Source organism: Bombus pyrosoma, linkage group LG10, assembly GCF_014825855.1.
Source record: "Bombus pyrosoma isolate SC7728 linkage group LG10, ASM1482585v1, whole genome shotgun sequence".
NCBI classification, from domain to species: Eukaryota; Metazoa; Arthropoda; class Insecta; order Hymenoptera; family Apidae; genus Bombus; species Bombus pyrosoma.
This window is the reverse complement of record NC_057779.1, coordinates 13,882,513-13,902,787: the sequence shown is the minus strand read 5'-3', so window position 1 is coordinate 13,902,787 and position 20,275 is coordinate 13,882,513. Positions and strand designations below refer to the sequence as shown.

Here is a 20,275-nt window from a genome sequence, read left to right as displayed (position 1 = left end):
ATCGTTAGATTTGTTACAGTTCCAAATCATCAGCACGTTACTATATTACTACATACCTTACTCTGTATGCACAATTAACAATTTTACTATTTTATTCCAGGAGTTAATTTATTATACTGTAACGAATTTAATAAATGTAGTCGTCTTAATCAAATAAAATCGACAGATTTCTAGTAATAGAAAGTTTAAATTTCGTTAATATAAATTTTACCGATATCTGCAAAGTGAATTCTATATGTTCTCTTATGTTGGAAAATAATTGTATTCCTATTCAGTATATGAGCTGGGAAACTTTTTTGCTTACGTAATCCATATCAATATGTCTGAAATTGTGTCATAGTTTGCTATGATTAAGTTCAATGGTAAACTGAAAATATTCTTTGTTTACCAATTTACATCTCTTTTACTGTTTTAAGTTAATACCCTCATACGTTTGTTTACAAGTCGAAGAATTTCCAATCAAGCTCTTTTTGAGTATTTCGATGTCGAAGAAGAAGAGTTATCGTTACATTTGTGAGCTCAAATTAGTAACATTATTATCAATACGTTTTCTTCAATTCAGAAATTCTACATTATTTTCTCGATCATCGAATACGTGCCACTTATACAGAAATTATTATTAGTTTAATTGAAATATATATAATATTGATTCACTAAATTATGTTAGTGAAATCTACTTGTAGTATCTCCATAGTTATAAAGCCCTAAATTGCTTCCAAAGTCTACTTATAGTCTATCTTAACATTGTTCAACGTTGTGTATGGTTATGTCTTGCTACTAAGCATCAAGATTATAAATATTGATTTTCTGTTCATCAGTTGTCCTTCGTTCCATCATATATGTAACTATTTCCAAACAACGACAAAGAATAAATTGACGAGCACTTATTTTAAAGTACAAATGAGCAGTACGCGGGATGGGCAAATCTTGGCTTTGGGCCCTGTTTCCTGCGACGATGACGACGATGACAATGATGGCGTACGTTACTGTAACGACGGCTACCTCGACCTCGGTACCGTCTCTTCCTACAACTACCAGCAGCGAAATTTTCGATACGAAAAGGGTAAAGTAGTTATCTTTCAATTTCTCCTTCAGTGTTCTTGTTTAACTTGGACAAACTTTCTTATGTTTCATAAGGTAATTAATTAACAGGCCATTGAAATATTACGTCATTCTATATATTAACATTTTCTCATAGGCTGCATGTTCTTTGTTCTTCTGTATATTTTAAACAACGAATACTTCTATTTCACGATCCTTTGCTCAAAGCATTACCGATTGGCTCATTCGAATCTGAATACATCGTTAAATAATATCGGACCGGCACTGTACTAAGTGAGATATAACATTGACCTAATATCTAGTGAGTTGTTAATTCACACAAGTCTTTTAGTTCTCGAATCTTTCTATTATTTTCGCGTTATTTCTAAGCAAATCGATTCAACGTATAATAAGGCTCATAATACTGAAAAGTGTTTTCTTATTTTAATATATATTTGGTTCTATTATATTTGATAATTTAGAACAACGTGAATGCGATGACAAAATGTCACAATAGTTTTGTAGAACCGCCTTTAGAAGGCTACAATATAAAACACATGATGCTTTATTCTTTCATAAAATACTGTTCGCTGAATACGAACGTTACAACAAATAGAGATCTATTGTAACAGCACTCAATAATTGATATTGTATATTCGTAATTTTCTTTATGCTCTACGTTGTTAAGGCATTCAACGTTAAAACTACGAAACGAACGCTTGTACAATAGAATTAACTTCTCTTTGTTCCTGATTCCACTGACGCAAAATACAAAAAAGAACTTCCGTAATTTACAATGAATTGCAAACTGCTTAAATTTAATATATAGTGTTTAATTTGATACCAAGTTCCAAGAAATAATCTTCAGAGAACAACAGCAATTACCAGATCTCACTACAGAGGGGAGAATGCGTTCGATAGGTTCTATTTCCCAACGATCTACCATTCCATTGGTTTGGGCATTCAAGCTGTCACTAACAAGATTACTGACTTCTAACTCCACTTAGCACGCAGGTCTGTATAAAAAGGAATTTGCGGAACGTCAATCTCCCTACAATGCGAAAGATGCGGCAACTTTTCACAATAATTGCAGAATTCTGCTCTACTATCACAGCGATTCAACAGTATAGAATAGCAATCATGCTTTTATTTCAGCTGGAAAATATGACTTTCGTCGAATAGTTGTATCATGTACATCGGTCCTGGCAATTATATTGAAATTGGAAATGAATTCTATCATCTTAAGACTCGCGATTAGATTCAAAATTCGTGTTGTCTCGTCGTGTCTGTCTCGGTTAATTTTTACTTTGATTGCGACACGAGCTTACAACGAATATTAAGTAATTAATTATTTAATCGAGATATCATTTCTACTTGAAATATGCTGCTGACGAATGGATTCGAGTTTGAATAAAATAAAACAGTTTGACTTTAAAGAGATTATTGTTATACACGCTTGCGTCGTACATACATATGGGCAACGTATGATCGTGTAAGTGAATTTTGGTTGCAATGGTGCGCTTGCATCAGGAGAATGAATGCACTTTCGCTTCTCGCTCTAGCAAAAATAAAAAATAAAAGTGGAAACGTGTATCCGTTGCAGGATTCAGTTTCGTGGATCCAATCGAGCATTCTCGAATGCTCTACGGACGCTTCAGGAACGCTCCGACTGTTTTCATTGCGTAAATATCGAGCGAATGCTTTCATGGCGTGTTCTTGCAAATATTTGATTAACTTTAAGTGACAAAAAGAAAGCGACGATATGAGGTTTCCCGACTATTTTGTACAATAAATATCATCCGTACGCGCGTACAGAAAGTTCAATTCACTTTATTTTCACCGGTTATACGTACGATTTGTTCGTTCGTGTTTTCGGCCAGTGTTTATACCAACTTGCTTATTTCCCTTCTGCAGAATTAAAATCTTCCGCTGTTCGCTAAAAAAGTTTGTAATTTGTAATAACAAAAGAAGTGCGTACATTTTATATGTCGAAATAAACCCTCGAAATTTGTTACTATATATCGATAGAAGTAGAAGTTAACAAATAGATGTTGCATCGCGACCTAAGTTATAGGAATTGGAGTGTTGAAATTTATTAAAAATAGAGAGTCAAGAAAAATAACACAAATGTGGAGAAGAGATTGAGCTAAAATTACGGCGCGAAAACGAATGAATTTGCAGTCGTCTGAAAGAACCGATTATATTACACAATTCTGCACTCAAAGTAAACGTAATTTTATTTGAACGTCCTTTTCCATAGCTCGAATCGACTATGACTACACGAAAGGAAGCCGATGCCCCCGAATCGATGTGTTTGCGTTAATTAGTCTAGGGTCAAACATGGCCTAGTAGGAGCAAAGGTTCTTTCCATGTAACATATCCTAGTTGACTTCCTAGATGTTCCAATTGATTAGGGCTGCACATCCTCGACCGAACAGCGAAACCAATATTCATCTGACAACATTTCAACAAGCTTATGGCGCTTCGGCTAAGTTTCAAATTAACTCACAATGCGCGCAAGTTGTGCCTTGTGTCGGTTGGAGAGGAATCGATAATCGTGAAAATGAAAATATTGCAAGTGACTGCGTTAATCAATTGTTCATTTAATAATAGCGTGTAAAATTAAAAACTAACGTTCGTTAGAAATAAATTTCGTTAGAAAAGTCATGATCTTATTAGAATTCAGAATTATTCAGTTCAATGCGTTCAACTAAACATTCATTTTCTTGAAATTCAGAGAGATATATGCGATAATGATATAAGTAAAGTCTGTTAGTAGTTACATTACAAGTCATTGAAATTATACTAGCATCAGACAAATGCTTTTTAACATTCAGAAATTTTGTAGAGATAAAATAATAATTTAATCAAATATTATACAAATATTCAATATTCGTTAAGAGTTAGAGCTATAAAAAATTATTAAAGATATATTATCTTCTTTTAAACTATAGAGTAACTGCAAGTACTATTACGATATTAAATTTTTATTTGTGGAAAGTTTACCAAATAAAAATTGGTAATGCATACATTGAAATGAAAGAAAGAACAAGCAAGAAGTTCGTAATATGATAGATTAATTTTTTGGAATACAATGTTTCATCGAATAAAAACTAAATTTTATTGTTTCTTATTTTTGTTGTAGGTGTTTTTAAGTAAAGTATACTTCTACAGACTTTTTTTCTCATTTTTACTTTTAGAATATAGTTCTACCTCTTGATGGAATAAACCAAAAGCTCTCCCTGTAAGGAATGGTACAATAGAGATAGGGTAGACAAGAGCTATCACCTAACACCCTCGGCTAACTAATAACCCTCATCCATCCTGTTCACATCGCACAAGGGAAAACCACGATCTACATAAAATTGGCTTTTAAATTTTTAAGCTAGTTAGCATAATCAAATTCTAAAGTACTACAATTTTTTCTAACAATAGATTAATTTTTGTTGTAAATTTACACCGCATTTTTATTTGAATCGAAAGAAAAGGGCTATTTTTAGTGTCTTTCGTAGGGAAGAGATACGTATAGCGGTTAATATTTAGTATTTGCAATTCGAATTTAAATCCAAGTGAACAGATTTCAATTTTACGAATCAACATTGAATTATCATATTTAATATATTGCAATTTATGTTTGCTAATTTTATTTACCTAAATTTTCTGCCATATACAAAAAAGTTAAACGATTATTCTGAATCATAATATCTGATGTGACAATATTTTCTTTCTATTATAAATCTAGCTAGCATTTTGTACGCGTATGTTGCAACTTGCAATAAATTTATTCTTCCGCAATGCGATTGATAACAGTTGACGACAAGGCATGGTTGGTTCGTTAAATGTAAATTCTGGAAAAAAAGATATTTTACATGCATCGATCTAATACTTTAATTAGACATACACGCACACACATATAATAACAAAAATGTACATATGTATTAGCTACTGGTGTTCTAAGATTTGCATAAATATGAAAGCAGTTTCGTATTCGCGTATATCCGTTTGTAAAGGCAAATTTTAGAATAGGTGAAATAGAAATCTCTGTAGCAGAGGTAAGGAAAATTATGTACTGATAAATGAACAAATCGAGGTATACCTATTACAAGATGTTCAGTTTCCTCCTTGCTAGAATCATATTTTCTTACGTTCTCTGGCATAAACACTCCACTCGTTCTCAGAAGTACCACTTTATCGCTGATCTTTCTTTCTCTCTTTCTCTCTCTCTCTCTCTCTCTGTCTGACCTTTTCTCTTTCGTTTTTCGTTCTTTATTACCAAGTGCAACTTCAATCCTTTCGATGCGTTCGGTGTGGATTACTTCAACGTATTTCTCCGCCGAGATGTACCTCTCAGGGAATTCGTAAATGTAACAAACGCTGTGTACGTATATGGGATGTATATTCCTAATATTTATCGAAGTCTGTAATCTCTAGACTACGGAACTTGCTCAGGTTCAGCTATATCTCGCGCAAAGCGGTTTTGCTGAGTAGGTAGCTAAGCCGAATCGCTGGCATAACCTTCAGCTCTGCTCAGATAGTTTGTAAATTACAAGTTGTAACGACCGTCGATGAGAGGAATAGTTGTTTTCTCTCATTTAACGAGACGCGACAGAAATCTCAAGACGGTTCTAGCTCGCGTGGTTCCGCCTGCATGCTTGCATAATAACACGACTTGCTGACAAGCAACAACTGGAAATAACTATCGCTGTCGCGACACCGGATGCCACATTCCATGCTGTAGGGAATGTCTTTCCTGTTGGTAGAGAACGAGGTATTACCATTGGCCACCCATCAGAGTTAGAGATACGAAACTTAGCTTTTGCACGTCTTTACAGAAGTGTACGGCGGTTATCGCTTGGCTCATTCTCTGGAGGAGAAAATGACTGGGTAGCGATCGCCTACCTAAGAGGAGAGTACGGAGAATCACCTGAACCCCTAAGAATGCACAGAGACGACTACCTGGCTCAACCCTTGGAATGGAAACAGCGGCTGAATTATTCGGTAGTCGCCTTCCAGGGAAAGAGCACCATCGGATTGTCTGAACATACGCGAAATACATAATATTGTGATAAGAGTGGAAAGACTGAAGAGTGGAAAACGACTGGTCGGTAGTCGCCTAGTAAACCCAATAAAGAGAGTACAAGGGTTCACCTGGACGCTTGAGAATGTACAGAGAGAACTGCTTCATCCCCTGGAATAAAGAGAACAACTGGATTATCCAGGAGGAGGAGTACTAGTAGATTCTGGACGTACGCGAGACACATAATATTGTGACAAATGAGTATTATCATTTGGGTCGCACTCTGGAGGAGAGAGCGGCTGGAGTATCTACCGGTCAGCTACCAAAGAGGAGAATATAGAGTCTCCTGGACGCCTCGTCGCAATAATTACAATACGAGGTTCGGTTGCTTAAAATCGGAAATCCAAAAGCGAAGCATTTGCCGATTTTGTTGAATTTAATTGTATTTGAATCGGGCTTGTAACATTCGTAAAAATAATCTTCTATGCGTGTCCTACTACACAGAGAAATATGAAGGTAGTATGTGAGTCACGTGTTACCGTGTGAACGGAGACGATATGGGAATAGAAATGAGAACAGGAAAAGTAGATAAAGAGTCTTTCTACGTAGAGACCTCTTCTATCGTTGTCTTTGTGTGTTACGCTTACTTAAGTATTAAGGATTATAAAATATTAATTAGGAGCCTTAAGAATGTGAAGAATTTTAGCTATCCGAAAAGATGTAGAAGCCCTAATCAAAGAAAGTTTGTTCTGTCTCATAGATAGAACAGGATGTGCCTTTTCTTTCTTATTTTAATCAAATAGATTTGGACTTTTTAGTTTACAAAACTACAAACCATGTTATTATTATCAGTGTTTGATTCATTGCGAAATTAAGAACACGATGGAATATTAATGTATCGAGTCTAATAAACTGAGATTAAGTCTGTGTTATATCTCATTAATCGCAATTTACTTCTGCGTAGAAAAAAATTCTCGATAAGAACCTATTAACATACTTTCGGATCATTAATTTCAGAATTTTCACTCATTTCGTTTATTTCTTTCAAACCCATTTATTACTGAAACAATTACGCTCCTAGTTATTTTTTCAACTTGTGTACGCATACTACGGATTTGCTTAAATATTAGTATATGATTATGTATTATATTTTTATTCATGCATGAATATATATGATACAATTACAGGGATACAATTGCAGGCTAAGGGAACAACGAAAATCATTTACATTTTAAAAAAAGAGAATTCCTCGTACTTAATTTCGCGTAATACATCTGCCTAATATATAGTATCGAAATTATTTGCATTAGATAAAAAAAGACCGTTATTGGACGACACCATTAAATAATCATTCAATTTGAAATGCAGGTTATATTCTAAAACAAATATCTGTACTGTACTCATTATGTTACTGTACACAATTTCATATGAAATGTACGTATATATTTATAAATAATTTACTTGCTTGTGTATTGAAAAATACTCGTAAAATTAATTTATCACCGATTGTATTAAATTTATGAAAACACATCGTGTGAAAGTTGTTCATATTTATGTGAATCAATTTATTAAAGAGTGAAAATATACAATAATTATAATGTTGAAGGAGGAAAAGAAAAATATTTAAGTTCGAAGCAAGATGTCACTTTGTTTTAAATTCTGATTAATTAATTAATGCGATCCATAAATTGTGTTAATTGAAAGGCGGGTATCGAAGAAGCTCTGGACGTGATAGAGGCGGCATCGACTGGATCGCTGGGTGAAGATTGTGCCACGACAGCTGGTTTTAAATCCTTGCCAGCTATCGTAGCACTTGATCCTCGACGTTACGATACAGCACGTCAAAAAGCTGACATGACAGCCCTGATGCTCCAAAATCTTGGCACTACCGGAGTATCAAGGCACAATGGTGAGTTACTAATAATAATTGCTAGAAACTTACAGTGAAACATCCTATGTAAGGTTTAAGCTACAATCACTATAAAAATATTGAAGCAACAAGGATAAGTTACAATTACAGGGTACATAATATTACTATCTTTTTAGTTACAAGCTTAGTTAAACTTTTAATGTATAATACTAAACGCTATCAACTTTATCTAATATTTACATCGAATATTATCAATTGAATCAAGTAAAAGAATATTATCATCTAATGATAGTGTTACTGATAAACCAAGATTTCTTATTGTCCGGTGAAATCAAAATAGAATAAGTTATATGATTGTAACGATCATACAGCGAATTGATTATTTTATATAAAAACATAGTGATCATAATGCAAACAATTTATTACAGTCACTTAAAACTCACCTATCGCCAATAATGTCCTGGAGACGTTAATGACCGACAATCTCAGGATCAACTGAATCATCTAAGTCAAATAAACAATAATCGTTGTAAAATTCAATTTCAATGACATAAGAAGAATGTAAAGTGTCATGGACTCATAGAATATTCAATACATTCTCTGTTCTGTTATTTTGGTGAAACTTATCACGATTAGATATTTTCTCTATAATTTACACTTTCTGAGAAAAACATTGAAAGAAATATTATTAACAAACATAATCGGCCAATGAATAAAATAAATTATGTTGCAACAGATTATCTTTGAAATATTCGTTAACCTTTCAACTGTGTGTGTATTTTGAAGAAGTATATAATATTGTAGAAATTTTACCAATGTCAATTATAACGAACAAACTTATCGAGCAGAAGACTGTCGGAGTCTTAAATAGCAGATAACACACCGCTTCCTGACTATGCTCCAGTATAAATGAAGACAGCAAACAACTGGCATTTTGTATCTAAAATATTAAAACAATTCCCAAAGAATACATCTTTTATGTCACTTTAACCACTCGTACAGACAGTGACGGCTACAGTAAAATTCCATTTATCCTAACTCCATTTAGTGGAATGAAATTTGAAATTTTAGTTAATGTCCGATCAAATGAACTCCTGTCCATTCAACTCACTTATCTGAACACGAACCCTTACTATATGTACCTGAATTCTTTGTTTCCCGATCGATTCAGACAAATGGAGTTTTATCGTAACATTTCACAATAGATTTTCAAGTACTGTACGCGTTGTTACGACAGGCGGTCAATTTTTCGTGATATTTCAACTTTGGAAGTATTTGCATGCAAGTTGATATCAAATCTATCTTTTGGAACAATCATCCTGAAGATGTTAAGGCGAAAAAGTTGTAACAAGAGTACATACATGTTGAATAGTGATAAACAATTTACCGATAGATAATTGATACATTAGAAGACACGTACGCAACAAGTTTTTGATATTACTAGTTAACTATGATTTGTTAAATCGAAAGAAATTTCCTACGTCTTCGTTCATGTGCAAAAGTTTAACTAACTTGGCCAGGAATTAGTGGTTGACAATCTATGTGTTGCTGTCTCAAAAGAGAGTTACTAATTCGAATGTCTGATATCTAATCGCCTGTAGCACGTTTTCACTTGTGAAGGGATAGAGACGATGCTCGTATTTATGCGAGTTGAACGCGAGCAACGATGCGGAATATCCTCTAGGTCTGACACTTCTATCATTGTACTGTTACAACCGGATGTATGCTTCGAAAATTCTTGCATTACGTCTCTATTGCTATTTGTAGACGAAAGAAGCGCATATCCTATACAAATATTTAATCCTTCCCCTTAAGACGAACTCAACGTTTTACGCGTTGAGCTTAAACCGAAAATTGTTCTTCAAAAGTAGCAATTTTTTAAATTAACTCGTAAATAGCATAATATAAACGAAGTGCTAATACGTATGTGCTTTAGAGATAAACAGAACACCATAGCGATGTTTTTGTTAAATCGTAAATCTCGTAAGAAGCACTGAAAGCGAATTCACATCCAACAATGTGATAACTATACCGATATACTTGTCTATTTTGTATAATTTCTAGTGCATCATTATAGAAAATCATGTAGAAATCTTAAAACAGCATAAGTTTTGAGTCCATTTCTTCAAATAAATGTCTTTAAATTAGTTTAAATAATATTATACTAGATGTTAATAATATAGATTAAATATTAGTCGTCAAGTCTCTACTTTTGATGCTGCATCGCTTATCCAAAAATTTGTGAAATTCTTAGATTCTCAAATTTGGAAAAATTGTTTTACATGTGCGTTTTACATATTTGTATAGATTATATATAAAAGTATAAAAACATTTTTCGTTTCATATTCTAAAGGCTTTAGAATGTAACTCTCTTAACATGAAATAACTATAATACTTAATGAATAATATTTGCATGTGTAATATGTCTCAGTATTATGAAACAAACTCTGACAAACCAAGGAAACTAAACAATAAAAATTCCTCCCTTTATTTTATAACGCATGAAACATCTTTCTCTAAAATTTCTTCTCGTACATAAGAATTAGAAGGAAAAAGGACATAATGGTTTGACATTTCAAAATATGGGAACACTTCCTTGTCGTTATTGAATTTTGAATCGACAATCTACGAGAGAAACGTAAAATCGATTTGCCCAATAAACCGAGCACGATGACGGGCCGCATTGTCAACAGTTCAATTTGTACGGAGCCTGGTATATCAGCACCTAATCGAATTCCATCGGCTGAAATGGTAACGAGAATATGCATACCATCGAAATACATCGACTACCCTCTATATGGCTGGACTGAGTTTAACTCTGGACATGGATTGATTTCAAAACGAATCCATAGTTTTTAATAAATCCACAGCTACAGTTACAAAAATACACTTTCTCGAAATTTTATAGATTTATTCTTCGTAGTTAAATTTTGTAACGATATTATTCGTGTCTCTGTCGCAATTCTACTTACGATCGTTTCAATGGCGATAGAATTAAAAAGCCCTGCTCGAACTATATGAATACAGAGATGTTTTCTATAATACTTGTTTTTATTTCCTGTTCGTGTAACAACTTTCGTGCTACAAGCTAATAAAATTTATCATTTTTTTTTATATTTTTTGAAGGAAGTCCGTAATTACACGTTTGTCTCATAATCTTAAAGTTTATCACATCATTGATATTTCAATTAAGCGAATTCTTAAGGCGAAGGAGTTATGAGGAATAAATTACATGACGTGCTGTACCCACTTTTTTTTCTTTTTTTATGAATGAAGGAATTTTGGATACTTGAAGATCAACTTCGCTTTATGTCGTATTTAAGGATTTGTTAAACGGATAGTTACATTTTTCGAAAGCTTTCGAAAGTAGCTTGCATAAAATGCGTCACAATTAATGCGTCGGTTTCTCTAAACCAAACTATTGCACAAATAATGTAGAAGTTAATGGCTTATAGCAATTAAAGCAATCGATATATACCTGACTTTCCTGTCTTATAATTCGTTGTGGTGTCAGTGCTTTTAGATGTGTTAGCAAAATCATTGCTGATGTCAGTGAACGACGCCGTAGAAACGAGGGTGATCGCACTAAATACGTCCACGGGTGCGGTGATTAGCGCAGTCTGGTTGGAAAGAAGCCCAGGAAGCGTCGGAGAACCGTTCAAGGTAGAGAATCACGGACTTCAGCCAGGATCTATACCGGATCCAAATTTGCCATGGTTTGAAAACGCGGGTGCCACCACAGAACTGAGGTTCGATTTGCCTACTGTACGAATTTCAAATCCTCACGCACTTCGATAAAAATGCATGTTTTGCATGTATCAATTACGCTATCATTGCTTCTATATTTCCAATCGTTTATGAAATTTTCGATTCTTTTAGATCGAAACTACTCGGAGAAATTTAGACAATTTTGAACAGTATAGCCAGCGTACGATTAGTTTCTCCTAGCGTTTATATCTCTCACCATTTATACCCTTAAATGTATCAAAATAAATCGATTCCATGTCTTTTACGAAGCAACATTAATTAAAATACGTTGTTTCAAATAAAATATCGCTTATTCATAAGGATCATAAATTTTTTATACATTTGGTAAGAATACGCTTCCTAGCCCGCAATTGTGTTCAGAATATCACAATTATAAAAATCTCAGATCGCGAAATAAAGCTTCAATACGTATATAATATGTACATACGTTGTGCATAGGTTTTTTTATCGAGGAACAAACTTTGATCAACAATGGATACAGGCGTGGCTAATGAAACAGAATAGATATAGAAATATGATATTACGAAATTGCTAAAATACCCTATCCGAAAGATTTTAATCCCTTGTTCTTTACAATAGCTATAATTTGTCGCTTTATACGAATTTTACGACATGATAAATTTGATATATTTTATTTCGCAGATAATTACAAATATTCTTCAGTTATGTCTTTTGCACTGATAACAGCAGCTCAGTAACGAGAACACTTTAATTCAGAAATAAAGTTTGACAGATGTGTACTGCGTTTCTCACGTACGACTTTGAATAATCCTACGTTGTTCGAACGTTTGAACTTGTTCACACGAGCTCATAAATCATCAAGTTCGCTCGATAAATTTCCAATCGAATTAATTTTCCAAGATTAAACTGCTAAGCTTAAAAGTTTTTCATTTTTATATTATGATTATTTCTCGATCACTTTTATTAGAGGGTATCGTTGAAATGGCCAGCATTCTCGCCGTTTTTCTTTCTGCCTGTTATACAACCTGAACTGGTACTCAGCAACTGGATAACCAGGTCGTCGTATAATAGGAGTCCACCTATTTTTCCCCACCACCTATGATTTTTTATTCAACTATAATAGGAGTTCATGTTTGCTCGTGACACATTTGCTCTTAAATACATAATAACGTTGCAAACTTGTATCGAAGCGTGAGAATATGTCATATAATGCGCGACCATTACTGTTTACTATTTTATTGTTAGACGTTCATATAAATAAATCGACACTTGGCAGCGGTTCAGATAATAGCTCAGATAAAGTTCAGTGAATTGGGAGCTAGTAAAATTTCGTTCGTATTTACTTTATGTCAAATAAAATTTATATAAATGGAATTCTATCGTAGAAAATCTTGGCCTAAAATGTTCTTTGTATCAAATTATTTGTAATTCCAGAAATTACCACGATTGAACTTTTCAAATAGAGAAGGTTCGTCACGATAACAAGAACGTTTTCATTGAACCTGAAGATGAAAGATTGGAAGAGTAGTACTTTCACGAACGAGTTGAAGTTCAATTGTTTCGAAAATTAAGGGCGAAGATATATACAGTTGGTAGAAGAAACGATGTATTAGAAAGTAAAACACGGTGTGAAAGAAGCTGGTGAAGTCAGTTTAATAAGTTCGCTAAGATTAAGGAAACCGTGTATGATTTAATATATGGAATTATTTCAGATAATATTTTACTGTATATATAGGAAGACTGACGACAAAAGATTGCGTCTTTCAACATAGTAACGATAATAATTGTCGATATAAATATGATTATCTGCTAACAGTATTATACACTTAAGCGTTTTAAACTCGATGTTGGTTTAATTTCAGATTTAAATAAGATTGAGAGCATATACTTTGTTTTAAGATTAATCGATGATTAGTCATTCTGTTGTCAATGCACAGAATACGGCTATAGAATATTAATAATAATTTGGGAAATAAAATATGTCAAATTTATGTCATAAGATAAAGTACAGATTTCTGCTGTGAAATGAAATGGATCGAAATTTTCGAACAATACAATTTAACAACCTCATAAGTAAGTGGAAATAATATTTTTTGTTTGACATTTGTATTGGCATATGTTCTTTAGGTTTCGACAATGTTTTTAGTAGAATACTGCGCTCTGTTCCAATTTGCAGACATGAAACTGACGATTAACCTAAACCGAGTTTCAGGTCTGCCCTGAAGAAATAAACTGAAATGTACACGAAACGTCGAAACACAGGGCGACGTGCTACAGTGTATTAAAACACAATCGAAACCCGAAGAATCACAAATATGTAATTTGATAAACGTGAAAGTTTAAAATCTAGAATAATATCCCTTTCTTTTCTTTTTTTTTTTTTTTTTTGGTAATATCCAATAATATCTACTATTTACTTTAGAAATCATTTTCAAGAAATGTGAAATGAGAAATTCATATAACTGGAAACTTTTGCTGCACACTGTACCTCCCAGTTTCATCTCCAGTCGAGAAATTTACTCTCAAACTCTGTCATAAAATTGTTGTCATAAAACTGTGTTCTAAAAATCTCCATTGAAATGTAAATTCTTCACTCTGCTTTCTCTATATACCGCTTCTATCATTGATTTTTTCATCACTTGAAACTTAATATGAAAAACTGGCAGAATATGTGCAAAAGACCGCGTACATTTTTCCACAACTTTTTATTTGTAATTCGATAATTTATAACAAAATTAAGGGAAAGTAATCGTATAACGGGAACTCTATCAGAAATATTAATTCAATCGTTTATTTATACCAATTTAGTTTAACCAAACGTTATTTCCTCTAACAACATGTTTTTTATGTTTCATTATTTAAAATAAATTCTGCTATATAGTGTGCCCGGTTTATCTCGAACCGCTCAAATATTTCGAAAAACATGAATCACACGAAAGAATATTTCAGATAAAAATTGCACTATATCGACGGCGATATACATACGTATCTACTACACTCTTGTGTATTTGATCTTGTGATCACCTTGAAATCTCCTATGAAAGACTATTGAGATTATAACAGTAATATTTGAAACCAATCCGAAAATCTATATGGAGGTTACAAGATATTTATTACAAACATGCTGTTAGTGAAAAATTAGTATACAGCATAAATTGTATACTGTCTAAATATCCAATTGATGTTAAAAATAGCTATATTATAGTTTATAAATATAGTGGATAATTCACTGTAATGAAATACTTTGGCGACTCTTTACTCTCTCTCTCTCTCTCTCTCTCCTTTTTTGCGAAATGTACAAATAATAAATACATATCTTATAACTTCTATATAATTTTCCAGATCTATTTTAAATTTTACTAGTATATATAATCACATGTCTTGTTACGATGCCAATGAATTTTCAAAATATTTTGTATCATATACATTACATTCTAGAAATGTTCGAATATTTTCCTGAGCCACTGTATATCGAGATAATATTGTCATTCTCGTTCCTTCTTGTAACAATCAGGTCCGTTTCGTTATTGGTATAAAATATTTCTAGTGATCAGTATTCATCTGAACGATGAATTAAGCATCGTTTTTTTCTATGACACTAACATTTATCTTCTTCTTGTTCCTAAACGTAATAATAATTATTCATAATTAAACATAATAATCGCAAACAAGATGTCAATGGAACGTTAGTGTATCAAAATATTGTGTGTGTAGGAAATTTTGCAAAGCATAATATACATTCTTCCTTATTTATCACTGTTAAATATGATGATTTTTAAATAACAAATTATGACGTAAATTATAGGTTATTCTATTGTTCGAAAGTATACAGTTTGTACAGAAAAGAACCGATTGTAACTGAAAATAAATATTTTGTCTCTCTTTTAAGTAAATATTACAGCAGATTATTGGGATGGGTTTATTCTTCTTTAATTATTCTTCATGTTGTTCGTATAAAAATTTGTCTTATGTTATTAAGTCGAACAGATGCGATCTGACTTTATGCGATGCTTATTTATTAGATATTAAGTATTCGTCGAAAACATAATATAAAAATAATGTATTCACATTTGCACATAGCTTTTTAAGAAGCATCAACCTGCACGCACGCACACGCACAAGCACAAAACATTTTTGTTTTGCACTTCGCCCTTCATACTTGATTTTTGTTACCTCTTCTCGGTGAAGTAACCGATTTCTACATGTAAGAACGGATAAAAAGATGATTATAAATGACGAACAGTATTGCCAATGCAGTATTGTTACATACATCGTGTTTTGGTTGTAAAATTTAGACAAGAAACAAGTATACATATGCAATATGTTTTAATTTGTAAACAGTTCTGCCGAGAAGAAAATAAGCATTTCATAGGCGCTCCACGATCATTCATCATCCTTCATCATCTTGTACGAGCGTCAAGTCATAGAAACTCGATACGCAACAATGAGATACGTTTTGAAAAATTTTACGTCTTGTCAAAGTGACTATCACAGTGCTTGTCCAAATCGTATATTGTCTGAATGTTTCAAAGTTCATGATTTTACAATTTACATGCTATTTGTTACATACATGGAGTATATCGAGTTAAATTATAAAAATATTCTATCCAGTTATCATCAAGCATAAGTAAAATACATCTATAGCCACGATGAAATTATAAATAAGAGCATAAAATATGCATGAAAGAAACTTTATAAAAAATCAATCATTTATGTTTGTTAAGAGACTCGAAGTTACGTAAAAAACTATAAATTGAACATTTCGTGGAAGTTTCTTCGTTATTTACTACGACAAATCCATTGACAATTACCCTGCTATTCTTAATTCTGTTAATTAATTGATTTAAGCAACGATTTAATCAAATTTATTGAATATATAGTAAAAAATATAATGTTTTCCAAACAGAATTAAACGATTAACACCGTGTACCATCTCTTATATCACTACATAAATTTGATAAAAGAAACATTTTTCATAATGTTTTCGATGTACAAGAAATATATTTCAAGTTGTATAAATTCTAATTTTTTTTGATAAAATACGTACTACCAGTAGCTGTGCCGTCAAAATGTTTAGATTAAAATTAAATCTAGTCATAGGATTAAATAAAACACTTTCTTCGATAAGTATCATGCAACTTTGTTCGAACTTCTATACACACGATAGCAAAAAAGGAAACGAAATACCATATCGTAAAATTAAAATGTTTTTATGGAATAAATAGCTTATTAACCCCTTGGTATCGAATCGTATTAAATGGTAAATCGTTATATATTTGCATGAGAAACGCATTTAGCTGCAAGAGGTTAAGTTTTTATCCTCTTTACGTCTACGATTAGTACTTTCGTCTAATTTACTATTAGATATTCTCCAGATTTATAAATATTTTATATAATGCACATATGTTGACTTTATTTTGAATTGAATTACGAAAAACATCTTTTTTTTTATAATGCAAAATCTATATCTACACATTTTTAATTAAATTGTAATCTATTTATCTCTTTCTTTTAAAGCGGTGTAAAATACTTTTTATACTATTTCTTTCTTTTTCGCCCTAATCATAATAATCGAGTTTTCGTACAACTTTTGATATATTTTGTCGCTGAAATTTCTTGTCGTATTATTTCGCGACACCTGCAGCAAGTTTTTAGGCAAACTTTTAAATCTATTTTTATGTGAACTATAACATGTCTCTCATCAAGATCAATTAATGACCTTATTGCCTTATTACTTCCTTTTAATCTCTTAATTATAAAGAAGGCTTTCAGTTTTGTTTATACCGTTTTATTTATAAGTTCTATTCACATCATCTGTATCTCTTCGGGTGCGATTTCCTTTGCTCTCGAATGAAAGACCACAAAATTCTGATCCTTCTGTTTATTTCTAATGATCTTTCATTTCACTAAAAATATCTTCAACGTAATACAGTGTAAAAAGAATAATACGAAGTCAACGAATAATAATATATATAAATAATAATGAAATAAATAATATATAAATAATAATTTTTAAGAAGCGATTGAATCGCGAATTTTATTATTGCGCGATATTGGTCTTACGATACGAATAATGCAAATAACATGAGTATAGTTGAACAAGTAACTTTAATACGTTATATTTATACTATTCGATGTGTTACGAGATCTGTCAATTGACACTTCTGCTGCGTCCTACTTCGTTCTTTACACATTAAGTAACAATTTTACTTTTTCTTTTATTTCGCTCATTGCGCGTTACAGATATCGTGTGCATTGTATTCAAGGGTCTTTATTTTGAAGGGGAACATAAACTCTAAAACAGAACTCTACGATAATCAATACGCTACCGGTATATCGTTAAAGGCTTTTTATTACATACACCCATATACGGCGCCGTGGTATTAATAGCTTGTATCGTAAAACTAACCGTCGAATATAATAAAACAAAGCAATTGTTGCAAATACACTTATGAAAAATGTGTAAATACACGTACAGTTTCCTTTTCCCTGATGCTCAATTACGAAGAATTTTATGTAATTTAGTTACTAATTAAACGATTACTAATGAAACAGCTTTTATCTTGAGAAAAACATTAAAACCGACAAGACTATAAAAGTTGTTTATCGCAGGTTACACGTATAAAACTTATACAGGTACACATTTTCAGTCTCCTCTTAGGCTATGCGGGTCCAATTTCTTCTTTTAATAACGGAAAAGCTGTGCCTGATGCAATCGCGTCGTCAAATTCGCGTCGTCTTCGTAAATGATAAATTGTCGCTGATGCACGCATAATCGTAACGACTGTAATTTTACGCACAAGCAATGCTTCTACGTAGCATATAGAACATCGATAACTTCGAAAATTCGCTAAGAAGTAGCCTTAAAGATATATGAAGCAATCATAACGCATAACTTGAATAAAGTAACGCTGCCTATATGACTTTACCTTTATCGCGTACCGGCGAATCTCTTCGAGCAATTGCTTCCCAATGCTTTCCGAGACGATTACCATTCTCTTAAAAGCACATTTTGGTCGAACTTGTCGTTCTTAGGACGAGAGACTAGGAGCTGCGATGAGGATCAGGAAACGTTGTACGAACCATTCTTTACACACGTGAGACATACATATGTATAGGTATGGGACATAGTGTGCCAATCTCGTGCAACTCGTACTTTCTCGCTTGTCTTGCAAAGATCAATTACCGTGGAAATACACGCGGTAGTTCCTATTTATAGAGGACTTCCTGTAGAAGGCACTTCCAATTTACTATCGTTTACGAACTTCACATGACAAAGCTATTCGCCTGCGAAAATGCTCGGCAGTAATTACGGCAAGCGTATGGACGATTAAAAAATGAAACACTTCTCGTAAAATTATTTATAAGCTTGTCTTGCAACGAGGCATACTTTCATCAGCTTCTGCATTCCAGTTTCATGGCCACAAATTTTCTTAATCGTATGAAGGTACTAGCGAACGATGAAGTTAATCGATTAGTATATAAATACAATAATAAACGCACACAAACAAATATCTGTACATCACTGTATGTGTACAGATGTGTTCCCAAATTATCTCGTGAAAAGTCACTGGACTATTCCCTAAATTATTATTATAAATTCGTAGACGATCGACAAATCAAAATCCCAATATGAAAATAACAAGAACGGTCACATCCAGTTGATTTTGAGAAATTGATACGTAATATGTATGCACAAATCCACGAAGAAAAATATACTCGCAACGCGGATATAACGCTGTGTTTTTTTAAAAGCAGCACTTAGATACGATATTTTATATGATAAGCATAATACTCACTCGGTGGAATTCTTTATAGATATTTTTGTATTCTCTGTAAATATTGAAAATATTGGAACCATTATGCTGTTGAATGTGAGTATTTCTTCTACCAATTCGAAAAATTCTTCTCGCTCAAATTTTGTTAATACTTTCTATTGGAAAGATCAAGAAAAGATTTTATGTACGTACACATTACCTTACATGAAGCTTCGGTAAAAGATTATGGAAAACGAATAAAAATCGAAGGGAATAATCTTTTTGATTTGGCTGCTGGACTTTCGTGTGTGGGAAACTAAAGAGAAAAGCATGCGAAAATATATTACTATAGGATCTTTTTATTTATTTGGAAATATTAGAAATTAGGGTTTCCAGTGATTTCTATCCTATATAATAAGTTTATTGATCGATAAATCTATGTACAATGAGTTAAACAGGAAACGATGATTATTTAACGTGAACTAAATACAGTAATGTGCTATAACTAAGGCAACTAAATAGTTAATTCACAATTTACAACTAATAGTTTACAACTCACAACAACTCGGCAACTCAACTCTCCACTCCTCACAACTCAACTGTCAACTCACAGCTATTCCATTCGACTCTCAACTCACGACTACTCCACTCGACTGTCAACTCAGGACTATTCCACTCGACTGTCAACTCAGGTCTACTCCACTCGACTCTGAACTCACGACTTGACTGTCAACTCACGACTACTCAACTCGACTATGAACTCACGACTTGACTCCCCACAACTCGACTCTCCACTCACAACTACTCCACTCAACTCTCAACTCACGACTATTCCAGGTGACGACCACACGGTAAAACTAT

General features: G+C 32.8%; 1 protein-coding gene across 8 annotated transcripts in view; it reads left to right on the top strand.

Moving 5' to 3' along the window:
* LOC122572000 (probable G-protein coupled receptor CG31760) overlaps positions 1-20,275 on the top strand; it is an 84,662-nt gene that overhangs the window by 36,458 nt on the left and 27,929 nt on the right. For 7 of the 8 annotated variants that reach the window (XM_043736444.1, XM_043736441.1, XM_043736440.1 and 4 more), the window contains exons 3-5: positions 896-1,063; positions 7,763-7,967; positions 11,443-11,677. In XM_043736444.1, the coding sequence (XP_043592379.1) occupies positions 917-1,063; positions 7,763-7,967; positions 11,443-11,677 (587 nt within the window). In that variant the 5' untranslated portion in view covers positions 896-916. Of the gene's footprint in view, positions 1-818; positions 1,064-7,762; positions 7,968-11,442; positions 11,678-20,275 lie in introns of all 8 variants that reach the window. The other variant, XM_043736442.1, reaches the window with a different exon arrangement.